This window comes from Austrofundulus limnaeus, unplaced genomic scaffold, assembly GCF_001266775.1.
Source record: "Austrofundulus limnaeus strain Quisiro unplaced genomic scaffold, Austrofundulus_limnaeus-1.0 Scaffold209, whole genome shotgun sequence".
Lineage (NCBI taxonomy): Eukaryota > Metazoa > Chordata > Actinopteri > Cyprinodontiformes > Rivulidae > Austrofundulus > Austrofundulus limnaeus.
This window is the reverse complement of record NW_013952611.1, coordinates 537,710-551,523: the sequence shown is the minus strand read 5'-3', so window position 1 is coordinate 551,523 and position 13,814 is coordinate 537,710. Positions and strand designations below refer to the sequence as shown.

At 38.4% G+C, this 13,814-nt stretch overlaps 1 protein-coding gene across 26 annotated transcripts in view; it reads left to right on the top strand.

Moving 5' to 3' along the window:
• The window catches only part of plecb (plectin b), a 189,240-nt gene extending 180,565 nt beyond the window's left edge, over positions 1 to 8,675 (top strand). For 25 of the 26 annotated variants that reach the window (XM_014019087.1, XM_014019093.1, XM_014019089.1 and 22 more), the window contains 3 exons: positions 447 to 7,526; positions 7,705 to 7,821; positions 7,985 to 8,675. In XM_014019087.1, coding sequence (XP_013874541.1) covers positions 447 to 6,626 — 6,180 coding nt within the window. In that variant the 3' untranslated portion in view covers positions 6,627 to 7,526; positions 7,705 to 7,821; positions 7,985 to 8,675. The remainder of the gene's footprint in view (positions 1 to 446; positions 7,527 to 7,704; positions 7,822 to 7,984) is intronic. The other variant, XM_014019080.1, reaches the window with a different exon arrangement.
• Positions 8,676 to 13,814: the final 5,139 nt, after the last annotated feature.

The window sequence follows — 13,814 nt, the reverse complement described above, 5'->3', positions numbered from 1 at the left end:
ACTTTTCCCTAAAGGTACATAAAACATTTTGTGAGGATCAAATGCTTTATTGCAAAACTTTATTCTAGTTCAAATAAATGCCTACAAAAGTAATCTCATTAAATATTTTTAACTACATACAACACTATGTGTTTAAAGTTTTGGAATTTTATTTTGCACTAAACAGTTACACCACTTTATAAAAAGCAGTTTTGGAAACAAAATGGCAAGCAAACATGTTGAACAGTTCAAGAAAATATAATGCATATTAAGTAAACATGCAAAAACTTACGGTAAAAAAACAAATATTGTGTAAATTTTTAGTGACCCTTGTAGCCCCATATGCATAAGCAGAGTGCATTGTAGGAACAGTTTTCATTATACATTTTATTAAAGAAAATAAGTGTTAACAAGGAAGTCTAGAAACTACAAACCTTATGTAACGTGTTTTTTTTCCCTCCTACTAGATGGCTGATGCACAGCAGAAACAAATTGAGCATGAGAAGACAATGCTTCAACAGACATTCCTTACAGAAAAGGAGCTGCTGTTAAAGAAGGAGAAGCTAATTGAAGATGAGAAAAAGAGGCTGGAGAGCCAGTTTGAAGAGGAAGTGAGGAAAGCAAAGGCACTTAAAGATGAACAGGAACGCCAGAGACAGCAAATGGAGGAGGAGAAAAAGAAACTTCTGGCCACCATGGATGCAGCCGTCAGTAAACAGAAAGAGGCAGAACAAGAAATGCTTAACAAGCAAAAAGAAATGCAAGAACTAGAAAAACAGAGACTAGAACAGGAAAGGGTACTTGCAGAGGAAAACCAGAAGTTGCGTGAGAAACTTCAGCAGCTTGAAGAAGCTCAGAAAGACACTGAGACTGATAAATTTTCAAACAAAGAGATCCACCATGTAACAACAGTTGAAACAACAAGGACAGTTTACATTGGTCAAAATGGTAGGGATGTAGTGGATGAGGCAGAAAAGAGACCAGATCCCTTAGCTTTTGATGGCATTCGTGAAAAGGTACCTGCAAGTAGGCTTTATGACCTTGGTCTTTTACCCCAAAACGAGTTTGATCAACTAAAGAGTGGCAAAACCACTGTTGAAGAGCTTGGGGAGACCAAAGATCTTAAAATAATTCTTAAAGGAAACAATGCCATTGCAGGTGTTTTAACACCTGCCAATCAAAAAATGTCAATCTATCAGGCATCAAAAGAAAAAATGATTACTCCAGGCACAGCAATGATCCTTCTTGAGGCCCAGGCAGCCACAGGTTATATTTTAGACCCTATTAAGAACAAGAAACTTCCTGTTAATGAGGCTGTCAAGGAAGGCTTGATTGGCCCTGAACTGCACAACAAAATGCTTTCAGCCGAGAGGGCTGTTGTTGGCTACAAAGATCCTTACACCGGTGGAAAGATTTCTGTCTTTGAAGCCATGAAGAAAGGTCTGATTGAACGAGATCATGCTATCAGGGTCCTTGAGGCACAGCTTGCTACTGGTGGCATCATTGACCCTATCAATAGTCACCGCATATCCAATGAAACAGCCTGTAAGCAAGGACAGTATGATGCAGAAATGAATAAGATCATGGACAAACCCTCAGATGACACAAAGGGATATTTTGACCCTAGCACTCAAGAACCATTGACCTATTCTGAGTTAATGGCAAGATGCACTACTGACCCCAGTACAAGTCTGTTACTCCTGCCAATCACAGAAAAAGCTGCTCATTGCTCTAGTATATACACAGAAGAAGAGACCAAAGATGTATTCAGCAAAACAGCTGTGTCTGTGCCTTTTGGAAGATTCAAAGGTAAAACTGTCACCATTTGGGAGATAATCAACTCTGAGTATTTCACTGAAGATCAAAAGAAGGATCTTCTTCGTCAGTACAAGACAGGCAAAATTACCATAGAAAAGATAATTAAGATTGTCATTACAGTAGCTGAGGAGAAGGACAAAAAGAATGAAATTACCTTTGATGGTCTGAGAGGACCCATCCCTGTCAGTGAGCTTGTGGAATCAAAAATCATTGATAAAGACCTTCACAATAAACTACAGAAGGGAAAGGTGTCAGTCAAGGAAGTCTCTGAAATGGAGCCAGTCTACAAGGCACTGAAGAGTACAAACTGCGTTGCAGGTGTACTCATTGATTCATCCAAGGAGATATTGTCCTTCTATCAAGCTATGAAGAGAGACATGGTACGACCCGGGCTTGCTTTGAATATGATTGAAGCCCAAGCAGGAACAGGCTTTGTAGTTGACCCTGTCCAAAACCAAAAATACACTGTTGATGAGGCTGTCAAAGCTGGTGTTGTTGGTCCTGAGCTGCATGAAAAGCTTCTGTCTGCAGAGAGAGCTGTTACAGGTTACAAAGATCCTTACACTGGACAGACTGTATCTCTTTTCCAGGCAATGAAAAAAGATCTTATTCCTAAAGAGCAAGGTATTCGACTGCTTGATGCCCAAATGGCCACTGGTGGCATCATTGATCCAGTAAAAAGCTTTCGTATCCCTCATGATGTTGCTTGCAAGAGAAATTACTGTGATGATGAAATGAAACAGACTCTGGGCAGTCCAAGTGATGAAACTAAACTTTTCTTTGACCCAAACACAAAAGAACATGTGACATACACACAGCTCTCCAAGAGATGTGTCACTGACAAGCAAACTGGTCTCCTTCTTCTTCCTCTAAGTGATGAAGCAGTCAATGATAAGGGGGTGTCGACATACACTGAAGCCCAGACAAAAGAGGCTATGACTCAGGCAACTGTGGAGCTTGACTCTGGACCCTTTAAAGCCAGAAAGATGACAATCTGGGAACTTATCAACTCTGAGTATCTCACTGAGGAACAGAGACTTGACATGCTCAGAGAGTTTCGGTCAGGAACAGTTACAATTGAAAGGATAATAAAGATCATTATCACAATTGTAAATGAGAAAGAAGCTAAGAAACAAGAACAGTCCAGCTTTAAGGGGCTTCGAGCTCCTGTTTTAGCAGATACCTTGTATGATTCCAATATCATTGACAAACTAACATTTGACCACCTTCTGGAAGGCAAAACAACACCTAAACAGGTCAGTGAAAATCCTAGTGTTAGTAAATACCTTCAGGGCACTGAAAGTATTGCTGGCATTTGCCTAGAACCAAAGGAGAAAATGAGCATTTATCAAGCTATGAAGAAAAAGCTTCTCAGACACAACACTGGCCTTTTACTTCTTGAGGCTCAGGCTGCAACTGGGTTCATTGTAGATCCTGTAAAGAAACAGTGCCTGTCAGTAGATGAGGCAGTGAAGGAAGGCCTCATTGGTCCAGAGCTGCACGAAAAACTTCTCTCTGCAGAAAAGGCTGTCACTGGTTACAAGGATCCATTCACGGGCAAGAAAATCTCCCTCTTTGAAGCAATGCAAAAAGATCTTATACTTAAAGAACATGCCATGCCCCTTTTGGAAGCACAGATGATCAGTGGAGGAATCATTGACCCTGTAAACAGTCATCGGGTCCCCATTGAGGCTGCCTTCCAGAAGAACATTTTCAGTAAAGAAATTGCCACAGCTCTGTCTGTACCATCCAATGACAACAAGGTTTTCTCAGATCCAGAAACTGATGAGAATGTAACTTACAAGCAGCTTAAAGACAAATGCCAAAAAGATACAGACACAGGCTTTTACATCCTCCCTCTCTCTAAACCTCAATCTCCAACAGTCGTGGAGAAGACATACCTCTATACAGAAGAGCAAACTCAGAGTGATCTGACTAAAACCCAAATCGACATTCCAGTTGAGGGCCTTGCTGATAAACCAATGAACCTATGGGATGTAATGAACTCAAATTTGATCCCAGAACAGGAAAGACAGAAACTCTTAGATGAATACCGTTCTGGAAAAATCACCAAAGAGCGGATGATCATCATTATTATCGAGATAATGGAGCAAAGAGAAATCATCAGAAATGACAGCCCACTGTCATACAAGACTATAAGGAGAAGGATAACCATTGAAGAGCTCTACAATGCCCGCATCATTGATTTGGAGACATACAATCTTCTCAAACAGGGCAAGAGGGACATTCGTGACATCATGGAAATGACCAGCGTGAAACAATATCTCTATGGCACAGGCTGTGTTGCTGGTGTCAAAACAGACTCAGGCGCCAAGCTAAGCATATACCAAGCAATGAACAGAGGTTTCATTAAACCAGAAATAGGCCTCAACCTCCTAGAGGCACAAGCTGCAACAGGATTTATTGTTGATCCAGTGAAGAATGAAACCCTTACTGTTGATGAAGCTGTTCGTAAGGGAATAGTTGGACCTGAGATCCATGATAAACTTCTCTCAGTCGAAAGAGCTGTCACTGGATACAAAGATCCATACAGTGGAAAAATCATCTCTCTCTTCCAAGCCATGAAAAAAGATCTTGTTCCGGAAGATTATGCTCTAAAAATGTTGGAGGCCCAGACTGCTACTGGTGGCATCATTGATCCAGAATTCCAGTTCCACCTGCCAGCAGACATTGCCTTGCAAAGAGGTTATATCAACAAAGAGACGAATGAGCAATTAACACACAATGTTAAAGGATTTATTGATCCAGTTACTGAAGAGAAAGTGTCATATGCAGAGCTCCTCAAAAGATGCAAGCTAGAAGGGGGATTGCGACTCCTTTCCCTTGGAGACAAGAGGTTGACCTTCACAGGTCTGAGAAAACAAATCACAATGGAAGAGTTGATTCGCTCACAAATTATTGACCAGCAGACTGTCACTGAATTAAATGAAGGCCTTCTGTCAGTGGAAGAAGTTAGCATTAGACTAGCAAGATACCTTCAGGGCACAGGCTGCATTGCTGGTGTATTTTTGGAGTCAACCAAAGAACGTTTATCCATATACCAGGCCATGAAGAAGAACATGATTAGGCCAGGGACTGCATTTGAGCTTCTTGAGGCCCAGGCAGCCACAGGGTATGTTATTGATCCAATCAAGAATCTTAAACTGACAGTCAGTGAAGCAGTAAAAATGGGAATTGTAGGTCCTGAATTCAAGGACAAGCTTCTCTCTGCTGAGCGAGCAGTGACTGGATATAGAGATCCTTATTCAGGCAAGACAATCTCTCTTTTCCAAGCAATGAAAAAGGGCCTAATCTTAAAAGATCATGGTATTCGTCTCCTCGAAGCTCAAATAGCCACTGGTGGAATTATTGACCCAGAAGAAAGTCATCGTCTACCAGTTGAGGTGGCCTACAAACGTGGCTTCTTTGATGAAGAAATGAATGAGATCTTGACTGATCCATCTGATGATACAAAAGGCTTCTTTGATCCCAATACAGAAGAAAATCTAACCTACCTTCAGTTGATGGAGAGATGTATCACTGATCCTGACACTGGCCTGGTACTGCTGTTACTAAAAGAAAAGAACCAGGAGAGGAAGACTTCCTCTAAATCTTCAGTTCGAAAACGAAGAGTTGTCATTGTTGACCCAGAGACAGGCAAAGAAATGAGTGTATATGAAGCCTACAGAATGGGACTTATAGACCATCAAACATACTTGGAGCTTGCTGAGCAGGAATGTGAATGGGAGGAGATCACAATGACTTCCTCTGATGGCTCTGTAAAATCCATAATAATTGACAGAAGGTCTGGCAGACAGTATGATGTTGATGATGCTCTTTCACGAGGACTTGTTGACCAGAAGACTCTAGAGACATACCGATCTGGAAACCTGTCAATCACAGAGTTTGCTGACATGCTTTCTGGAGGTATTGGAGGTTTCCGTTCACGGTCATCCTCATTTGGTTCAACTTCTGGATCAACTTATTCCAGTCCCATGAGCCCCATGCCTTCAATTAAACCACCTGCAGTAAACTGGAATGACCCAACAGAAGAGACTGGGCCAATAGCAGGAATACTGGACATAGATACATTGGAGAAAGTGTCTATCACTGAGGCAATGCACAGAAACTTAGTAGACAACATCACAGGCCAAAGACTGTTGGAGGCCCAAGCCTGCACAGGAGGAATAATAGACCCCACAACTGGAGAGAGATTCTCAGTCGCTGAGGCTACAGAGAAAAACTTGGTGGATAAAGTCATGGTTGATCGCCTCAATCTGGCACAAAAAGCATTCAATGGATTTGAAGATCCAAGAACTAAAGTGAAGATGTCTGCCTCTCAGGCTCTTAAAAAAGGCTGGCTGTATTATGAGGCTGGCCAGCGTTTTCTTGAGATTCAATATTTGACTGGTGGACTTATTGAGCCTGATGTCGAGGGCAGAGTGACGCTAGATGAATCCATCAGAAAAGGGACAATCGATGCTCGCACTGCCCAAAAACTGAGAGATGTTGGTGCTTATTCAAAATATCTGACATGTCCAAAAACCAAACTGAAAATCTCTTTCAAAGATGCCATGGACAGAAGCATGGTTGAAGAAGGGTCTAGCTTAAGGCTTCTGGAGGCCTCTTCCCAGTCCAGCAAAGGCCTTTACAGTCCTTACAATGCCAGTGGTTCTGGATCTGCATATGGCTCTCGAACTGGCTCAAGGACAGGATCTCGATCAGGCTCCAGAAGAGGCAGCATTGATGCTGGTTCCGGCTTTAGCATGAATTTCTCCTCCTCTTCGTACTCCTACTCATCCACATCTGGCTATCCTCGGAGATTCTAAAGAGCTAGTCCCACTCTCAATAGATTGTACCGAAAAACTAGCAATACTAATGCACGTTAGAGTTGCATTTCTCACACAAAATAATCAAATACAGTAAGATTAAAAGGATTTATTTATTTGTTGTTTCACTGAGCAGCAGCAAGATTTGCCTGGGCTGTTGATTTTTTTTTTTTTTTTTTTGTTAACAACTGCCTCTTTGAGGATGTAACAATGACTATACAGAATTATAGAAAAAACTTACAGTAAAGAAAACAATTTAGCTCATAATTGTTTAAAGCAAAGCATGGTATTTCTGTTGTTTTTAAAGTAATTATACATTTGATTTTTACACCTATTCAAACATTATGTGCTGGTGTTTTTAAGAACTAATATATGTATCGAACAGAAATGTTTTTATGTCTTCCTTGTTTTATGTTAAATTTGACAGTTTAAAGATGTTTTATAACTTTTTTATCTTCTGTAGTAATGCAATATTGAATATCAACATAGCTGTAATGATTTAACTAAAACATAAAGATGCCTTCAAGACTTTAAAATGTTTGTATAGTGTAGACAAAAGATGTGTTCATGTTTTTGTTTCATGTTGCCTGATGTGCACTGTAGGGTAAATTGCAGCACAAATTACTCCTGTAAATCACTACTAAATGAATCACTGAGTTCTTAATTGAAAGAAAAATTAACAGTAAATTTGTGCAAACTGTTCTGAAACTGATTCTAAATTTGCTATTACTCATGTCCATCTATTGTCAGTGGACAAGGTATTTGCCTTATTGTTTTACACACTCCAAATTTTGGATTCTCATAATTTCCATTAACTAAGTGTTCCTGCTAAATCCCAAGATGATGTCAGACTCAATCCTGCGCTCCCTCACAGTCCCGCTGCCTGTTACTTTCTCTCCTGTAAGTTGACATTTTTCATCATGTTTATTTTTAGTTGACTGAGATCACATTTCACACCCTGTCCTGAAGACATGTCTCACATGCTACTTGTACTGTCATATTATGAGTAAAATGGATCCATTCGACTAAAAATCCAATAACTACTGTTGTTTTTTTTCTACCATCTTATTTTTCATAGATGCAACATTCACTCCAAATCCAAAATGCTTGTACAAATACTCAGCTGGCAAGAGCGTGTAGCGTCCCTACCACTGACGGAACTGTGAGTTCATTTCATTACCACACAGAAAATCAGGTATAACCCCAAGTTGTTTTGGAATTTAGATTTTATTTATCACAAAAGATACCCATATTTGTGTCTTATGTCGTTGACATTATTTTAATTCTGTTTGTTTTCTGTCATTTCATTGTTTGGAACATGTTGCCTTGTTTTTATATTTCTTTTCATTTGTTCATAGATCTGCCTTTGAGTATTTCTTTTCATCCGCTGTGCATCGCATTTGTGGAAAGCTAAGGCTGTGTCAACTTCATCTTGGGATGCCAAATCTATGCTCATTATTCATATGCTTTCATCATGAGGTTAATACTTGAATGCTCATAGGATTATTTATGATAGAATATCTTAAAATTTACACTACCAGAAAATTCACATTCACATCAGCCGTCTTTATTGCATTACAAAAACTTCATGAAACATCAGCACATCTTCAGTCACCTGGATCACTATGTAATTGTATTCTGTTTGATCCTGTTCAACCAAAGTGCCTATTTCAAAAATGTTGCTTGCATGATTGTATGTGTTATATTAGATTTGCTCATTTCAGTTTTTTGTCACTGATTTTCATAGCATGCTGAAAAAGGCTTAAAGTTTTACTTTGCTGATTGTTTTTGTTTTCTTCATTATGCAGTTCTGTTCTGCATCTCTGTACACCTTTACATTGTTTTTATCATGTTTTTGTTATTGTTAATGTGCCTTGTTTGTTTTACTAACTTTACAAAGAACATGGGGGAATGTTTGTGTAAAATAACAGTTTTAGCATTATAAAGTGGTTGCTTTAGCAATAGGATAAAAATTGCTTTAGTTGAGAATGAGGATTTTGCTGTATGTTAACATAACACTATGATGTAAATAAATATGTTCTAAATTGATAGTTTTGTCTTTTATGCACCATTATCTATTCATTTCAACCCACGTTTATACAATCTTACAAGGTAACACATGACAATGGAATTTAAAGTAGAAAATACCTTTGCCAAAGCAGTTAGATAGAAAGTATCCAGTTCTTTTACAAATATTGCCCTTTAATGTCTGCCTCAAGAGTTATTGTGATCTTTCAATTTAACAAGAACTGATCCACCTCTTGCTGTAGGTTTATGTAAAATCTTCTGGTCCTGTGAGATGACCATTTTAAACTTAGCGAGAGTCCTAAATACCTTAAATTAATGTCACATTCATTTTACACAATTTCTATCAGTTTACTTTCAAGCACAGCATAAGCATTTTTTTCTGTCTAGTTTTAGGCCTTTAACATGTCTCTACAAAAGCATGTCTGCATCATAGTTTCAAAAGAAAAAATGACAACCATACTTCACAAAGCTACTAATGTTGACAGGATTATTTGTTACCAAACTTAAAATAATAATAATAATAATAAAATTGTGGAAATAAAAATAGAGGATCATTGTACAAAAAAATCAAAGACAGGCCTGCAAAAGAGTCAGCATTGTCTATATTCAGAGAGTAAAGGTAAAGGTCTCCCACTCCCTAGAAATTTGACAGAGGAGGAATATTCCCAGTGCAAAAATCAAGCAGTTAAAAAAACCTATATCACATCAATCACATTTCTTATCTCAAATCAACCATACTATTGTGGATCGAACACACCCAACGGTAAGATTACCATGGCATTGGTTTATATATATATGTGTGTGTGTGTGTTCCAAACCTAATTTGTTTTTGTAAGCTGCATTAAAAGCAAAGGTACACAAACTGTTAACATTTGAACAAGAAGTGTAAAATACCTGAGCTGTAGCATTTGACCACTGCATGTAAGATCAGAGCTGGCTCTTGGCATAGGCAAACTAGGCAGTCGCCTAAAGCACCATCTGCTGGAGGGGGCACCGAACTGCAGAAGAAAAAAGTAATTATTTGTAATCCCTGGTTGTCACTCTGCTAAGCGCCCCTTTCAATTAGCTTCGTCTTAAAAAAAACTATAATGAAGTATTACAGGAAAAATAAACTACCCCTAAAACATCACCCCCCTCTCCCATGCAGCAATTGCCCCCACACTCTCTCTCATTTGATTGACTTTGCACTGACCCATCGTGCTCCGACACTCTTGACAGGGGAGGGGCTAGTAGTTCTTCTCAGGTAGCAGTTTGTGTTGACAAACTCAATGACAACAAGTCTGTATTTTGTTGTCCCATACATGCCAACCTCTTCAGACGTTTACCAGTATAAAAAGCCTCAAAAATCTGTAAATTTTGCAAAAAAAAATTCATACAACTCGCACCCGCTGCGACGCAGGAGGAAAGGTGAGAGGAAAAAGTTGAAAACTTATTTCTACCGGCAGAACAGGTTGGAAGATGGCTATTTGATGTTATTTATTGTTTTTTAAATCATCCTACAGGCTCTGACATGTTAGATAAATTTGAAAATGAGGTTTTTAAAATATCCGCAAGACTTGAAAAAATCCGTGAGATTGCCCTATATGTCCGTATACCTGCAAAAAAAAAAAAAAAAAAACGTAAAATCCTTATAACTTGCGGACAATCCATACAAGTTGACATGTATATTGTTACAGTATTTATTTGCTTTCTGGGAACGCAAATAAATCTAAGTTTACCACAGTACCTTACACTGTCAAACTTAGTTTTAGGGGTTTTAATTGGGGTGGGTGGGACATAGTTGGGGGGGGGGGGGGTTGCGCTTCAACTCGCCTAGGGCCCAGCACTGTGTAAGATTTTAGTTTTATGAACCTGTTAGCCAAGGGTTATTAACAAAAACATTCATCATATTTTTTTATATACTGTTAGTGGCTTATGACTGACATAAACTCAATTCTGGTAAAGCAGCAGATGGCCACACGAGGGCAGTGTGAGAAAGATCTTTATTCATCTGCAACAAAGCAAAAATAATTAGATTTAATGCAGCAACTCGCCCCAACACGAGCTGTACTATTTATGAAAATGAGCTCACTTAGGATAATGTTCATTTATAATAATTCTAATAAATATTTTTTATATTAAATTAACTACGATTACATCTCAAAATGATTGGTCTTATGTTTAATCCTCCCAAAACTACAATTTTAGCAATTTAAATCAAAGTTGAATATTGTCCTGATTATCTCTAAATACACACACTAAAACAAAATAAAAGAAAGAAAATACAACAATAAGTAACACCCAATGTTGTCTTACTAAATACAAACACATTTTGCTGTGTGTGTCAACATTAGTCTCTAAGTTCGATGGAAGAGCCTGTCAACAAAAGCAACAGGGAATTCACCACTATGAATTCTTCACTCAGCTCTCTTGACAACTCTGAGGCCACTCTTTCCTTTCCAGCAAGTGGCAGGGAGGTAAGGGTTTAAAGAAATATAGTAACACCCATTTTTGTATATAATGTCTACAGCATTTAATGAACAATGGCTGTGAAGACCGTGAGAGTAAAACCAGGTCATGTTTGACTATCAATTTGCACTGTGTATTTTCCCACTGTTCTTTGTAGAAAAAAGGAGCTGCTTGGATTGGATCATCAGCACATACTTCACAGGATCAGATATATGGGTATGCTACAATACAATATTGTCTATGCTTCTGCTGGTTCTGCTATAGCAAAAAGGTAACGTGCCCAGGTTATAAAGGAATGTTTCCAATGAAACACTACTTCTTGAACCATTTAAAATAAATTGTCCGGTCAAATGAATGTCGGCTTGACCATTAGTGGTGACCAACAGTCACCCTGAACAAAGCACTCTGCATCAAATGACAGCTGATTTGGGAACTGTTGTTCCTGCAGTTGGCAAACACACTAAAAAGAACTAAAGATTGGGTTGTTAGTGCAGTGTAAAATAAAAAAATAAAAAAACACTAGATCAAGAAAAGAGATTTTAGCTAACGTCCATCCATTATCTTCCTGCTTTATCTGAAGTCGGGTCACGGGCAGCAGCTTAAGCAGCCATCCAGGTAAAAAAAAAAAAAAGGAGAAAAAAAACGACTTGTATTTTGAAGTTGAAGATATTTAACTTCCAATGTGAAGAGGTTTCTCAGTTATTTTGATAAGTGAGAACACTCCTTGGATGGGCAGTAAAATATCTTAAACTTCAAGTAAGTTTGCTTTTTCTTATTATTTTATCGTTTTACCAGGCAAATTCAACTGATATCGCAGATCTGTATTTCAAGGTTGGCCTGGGCCTGAAGGCAATCTATTGTACATGTTTTGGGGTGTGGGGTAATACCGGAGTGCCTGGAGAAAACCCACGCAGGCACAAAGAGAACATGCAAACTTCTCACAGAAAGACTCCAGGTCCAAACCAGGAATCAAACCAAGGACCTTCTTGTTGTGAGGCATCATGCTAACCACTAAGCCATCATGCTGCCTACTAGTTTATATTTTAAAGGTATTTGCAAGCATAAATTGCAGCAGTGGTAGAAAGCTAGTACTTCCAGTGCAGTTTAAATCAACAGCAAAAAATATTTATTCCTGCCAGGTAAGTAACTTTGTGTTGAAAGTTGGTGGGGACGCACCGTGGGGGATGGGGTCTGACACACCCACAGTTGTGCAACCGGGTTTTTCTGTTGTTGCTAAGAATAAAACCTAAACATAAATATGAATGTCCTATGCTGTCTACAGTTGAAAACACAATAGGTACAAACGGGTGGACTGGTACAATAATCCAGGCCAGGAATATGATACCATCTGAGGCCACCACCACCTGATTAACACAAATCACAAAGACTCCGCTTGTATTCAGAGTGCCCAATTTAACTGTCTGCACACATCAAAAACTGAACACCAAATGTTTCTGTTGTGATGCAGTAATACTCAAACCATATTAACTGAGATTATGTTCACCTTCATTCAACCATGTACTGTACCAGCCCTTTAAACTCACAGTTTGATAATCAACAATAGTTTCATACAGAGACACACAGGTGGATCACAGGTGTGTTGGTTTATTCTCTCACATAAGTCTTATAATGTGTGTAAAGGACACACTGGAGGGGGGTCTGGGGGTACTCCCACAGAACACTTTGAATAAATTAGAAGCTATTTCTTGATTTCTATTGTATTTTAACAGGTTGCTAAAGATACTTTTACCTACATAAATAAACACCTGATTTAATGACTGGAGACAGATTCTTCATTAAACTAGTTGCACTGTTCCGTTTTAAACTCATTTACTGTATGACTCACATAATTAAATTAATGTGACAAATCATCCCAAACAAGCTTAGATAATGTTTTTACATTTATTTATAAGATCGATATGTGGATGTTTGTAACTGATTTGAAAGCTAATGATTATTTACTGACCTTTATTTAACCAGAAAAATCCCAATTATGAAAACCAATTTCTACCACTTCCTACAAATAAAAGTTAAATTTAACTAAGCCTATCACTTTTATACTGGTCAAAATAAAATAAATTGTCAAGCATGTTGTAGATTATGTCTTTAGATCAGTAATTCATTACATTAAGTTCACAGCTGACTAGAATGTACTCAAAATAACATTTTATTTTTCCTTCTCACCTGCCCATCACCGCATCTCTTACATGAGACACTCTGTCCTACCTGCTCCTCTGACTCTGTATCCAGCTCCTACATCAGCAGATAGATTATTATGATTTTACTGCCACCTGAATTCAGTCAGCTTTAAAAAGTCAAGAAAATAATGTGTAAATTATGAAGCTGGCAGATTAAATTAGAGAAATAATCAGTGACTTTATTAATGTAAATTATAACAAGGAATCAATAAATGATAAATGTCATCAGAGTGGACCTGGACTCAATCTTAGCAGTGGCGCCTGCAGAAATCTTTTTTGGTGGGAAGGGGGGTGGGGGGCACTGAAAAACCAGGGGTGGCACACCAAAACTAATATTTATAACAAAAATTTTATAATGTGGTTGTAAAAATGACAAATCAAAAACTATGGCAAAATAAAAGGTGGATTTGCCAACAGATGTTCAATTTGTAATTTTACAGATAATATTAGCAGGGTTGATAGTAATCTGACACCGTGCCGGATTTCCGGCTTTCCTCCAGGGGAAAGAAAAAAA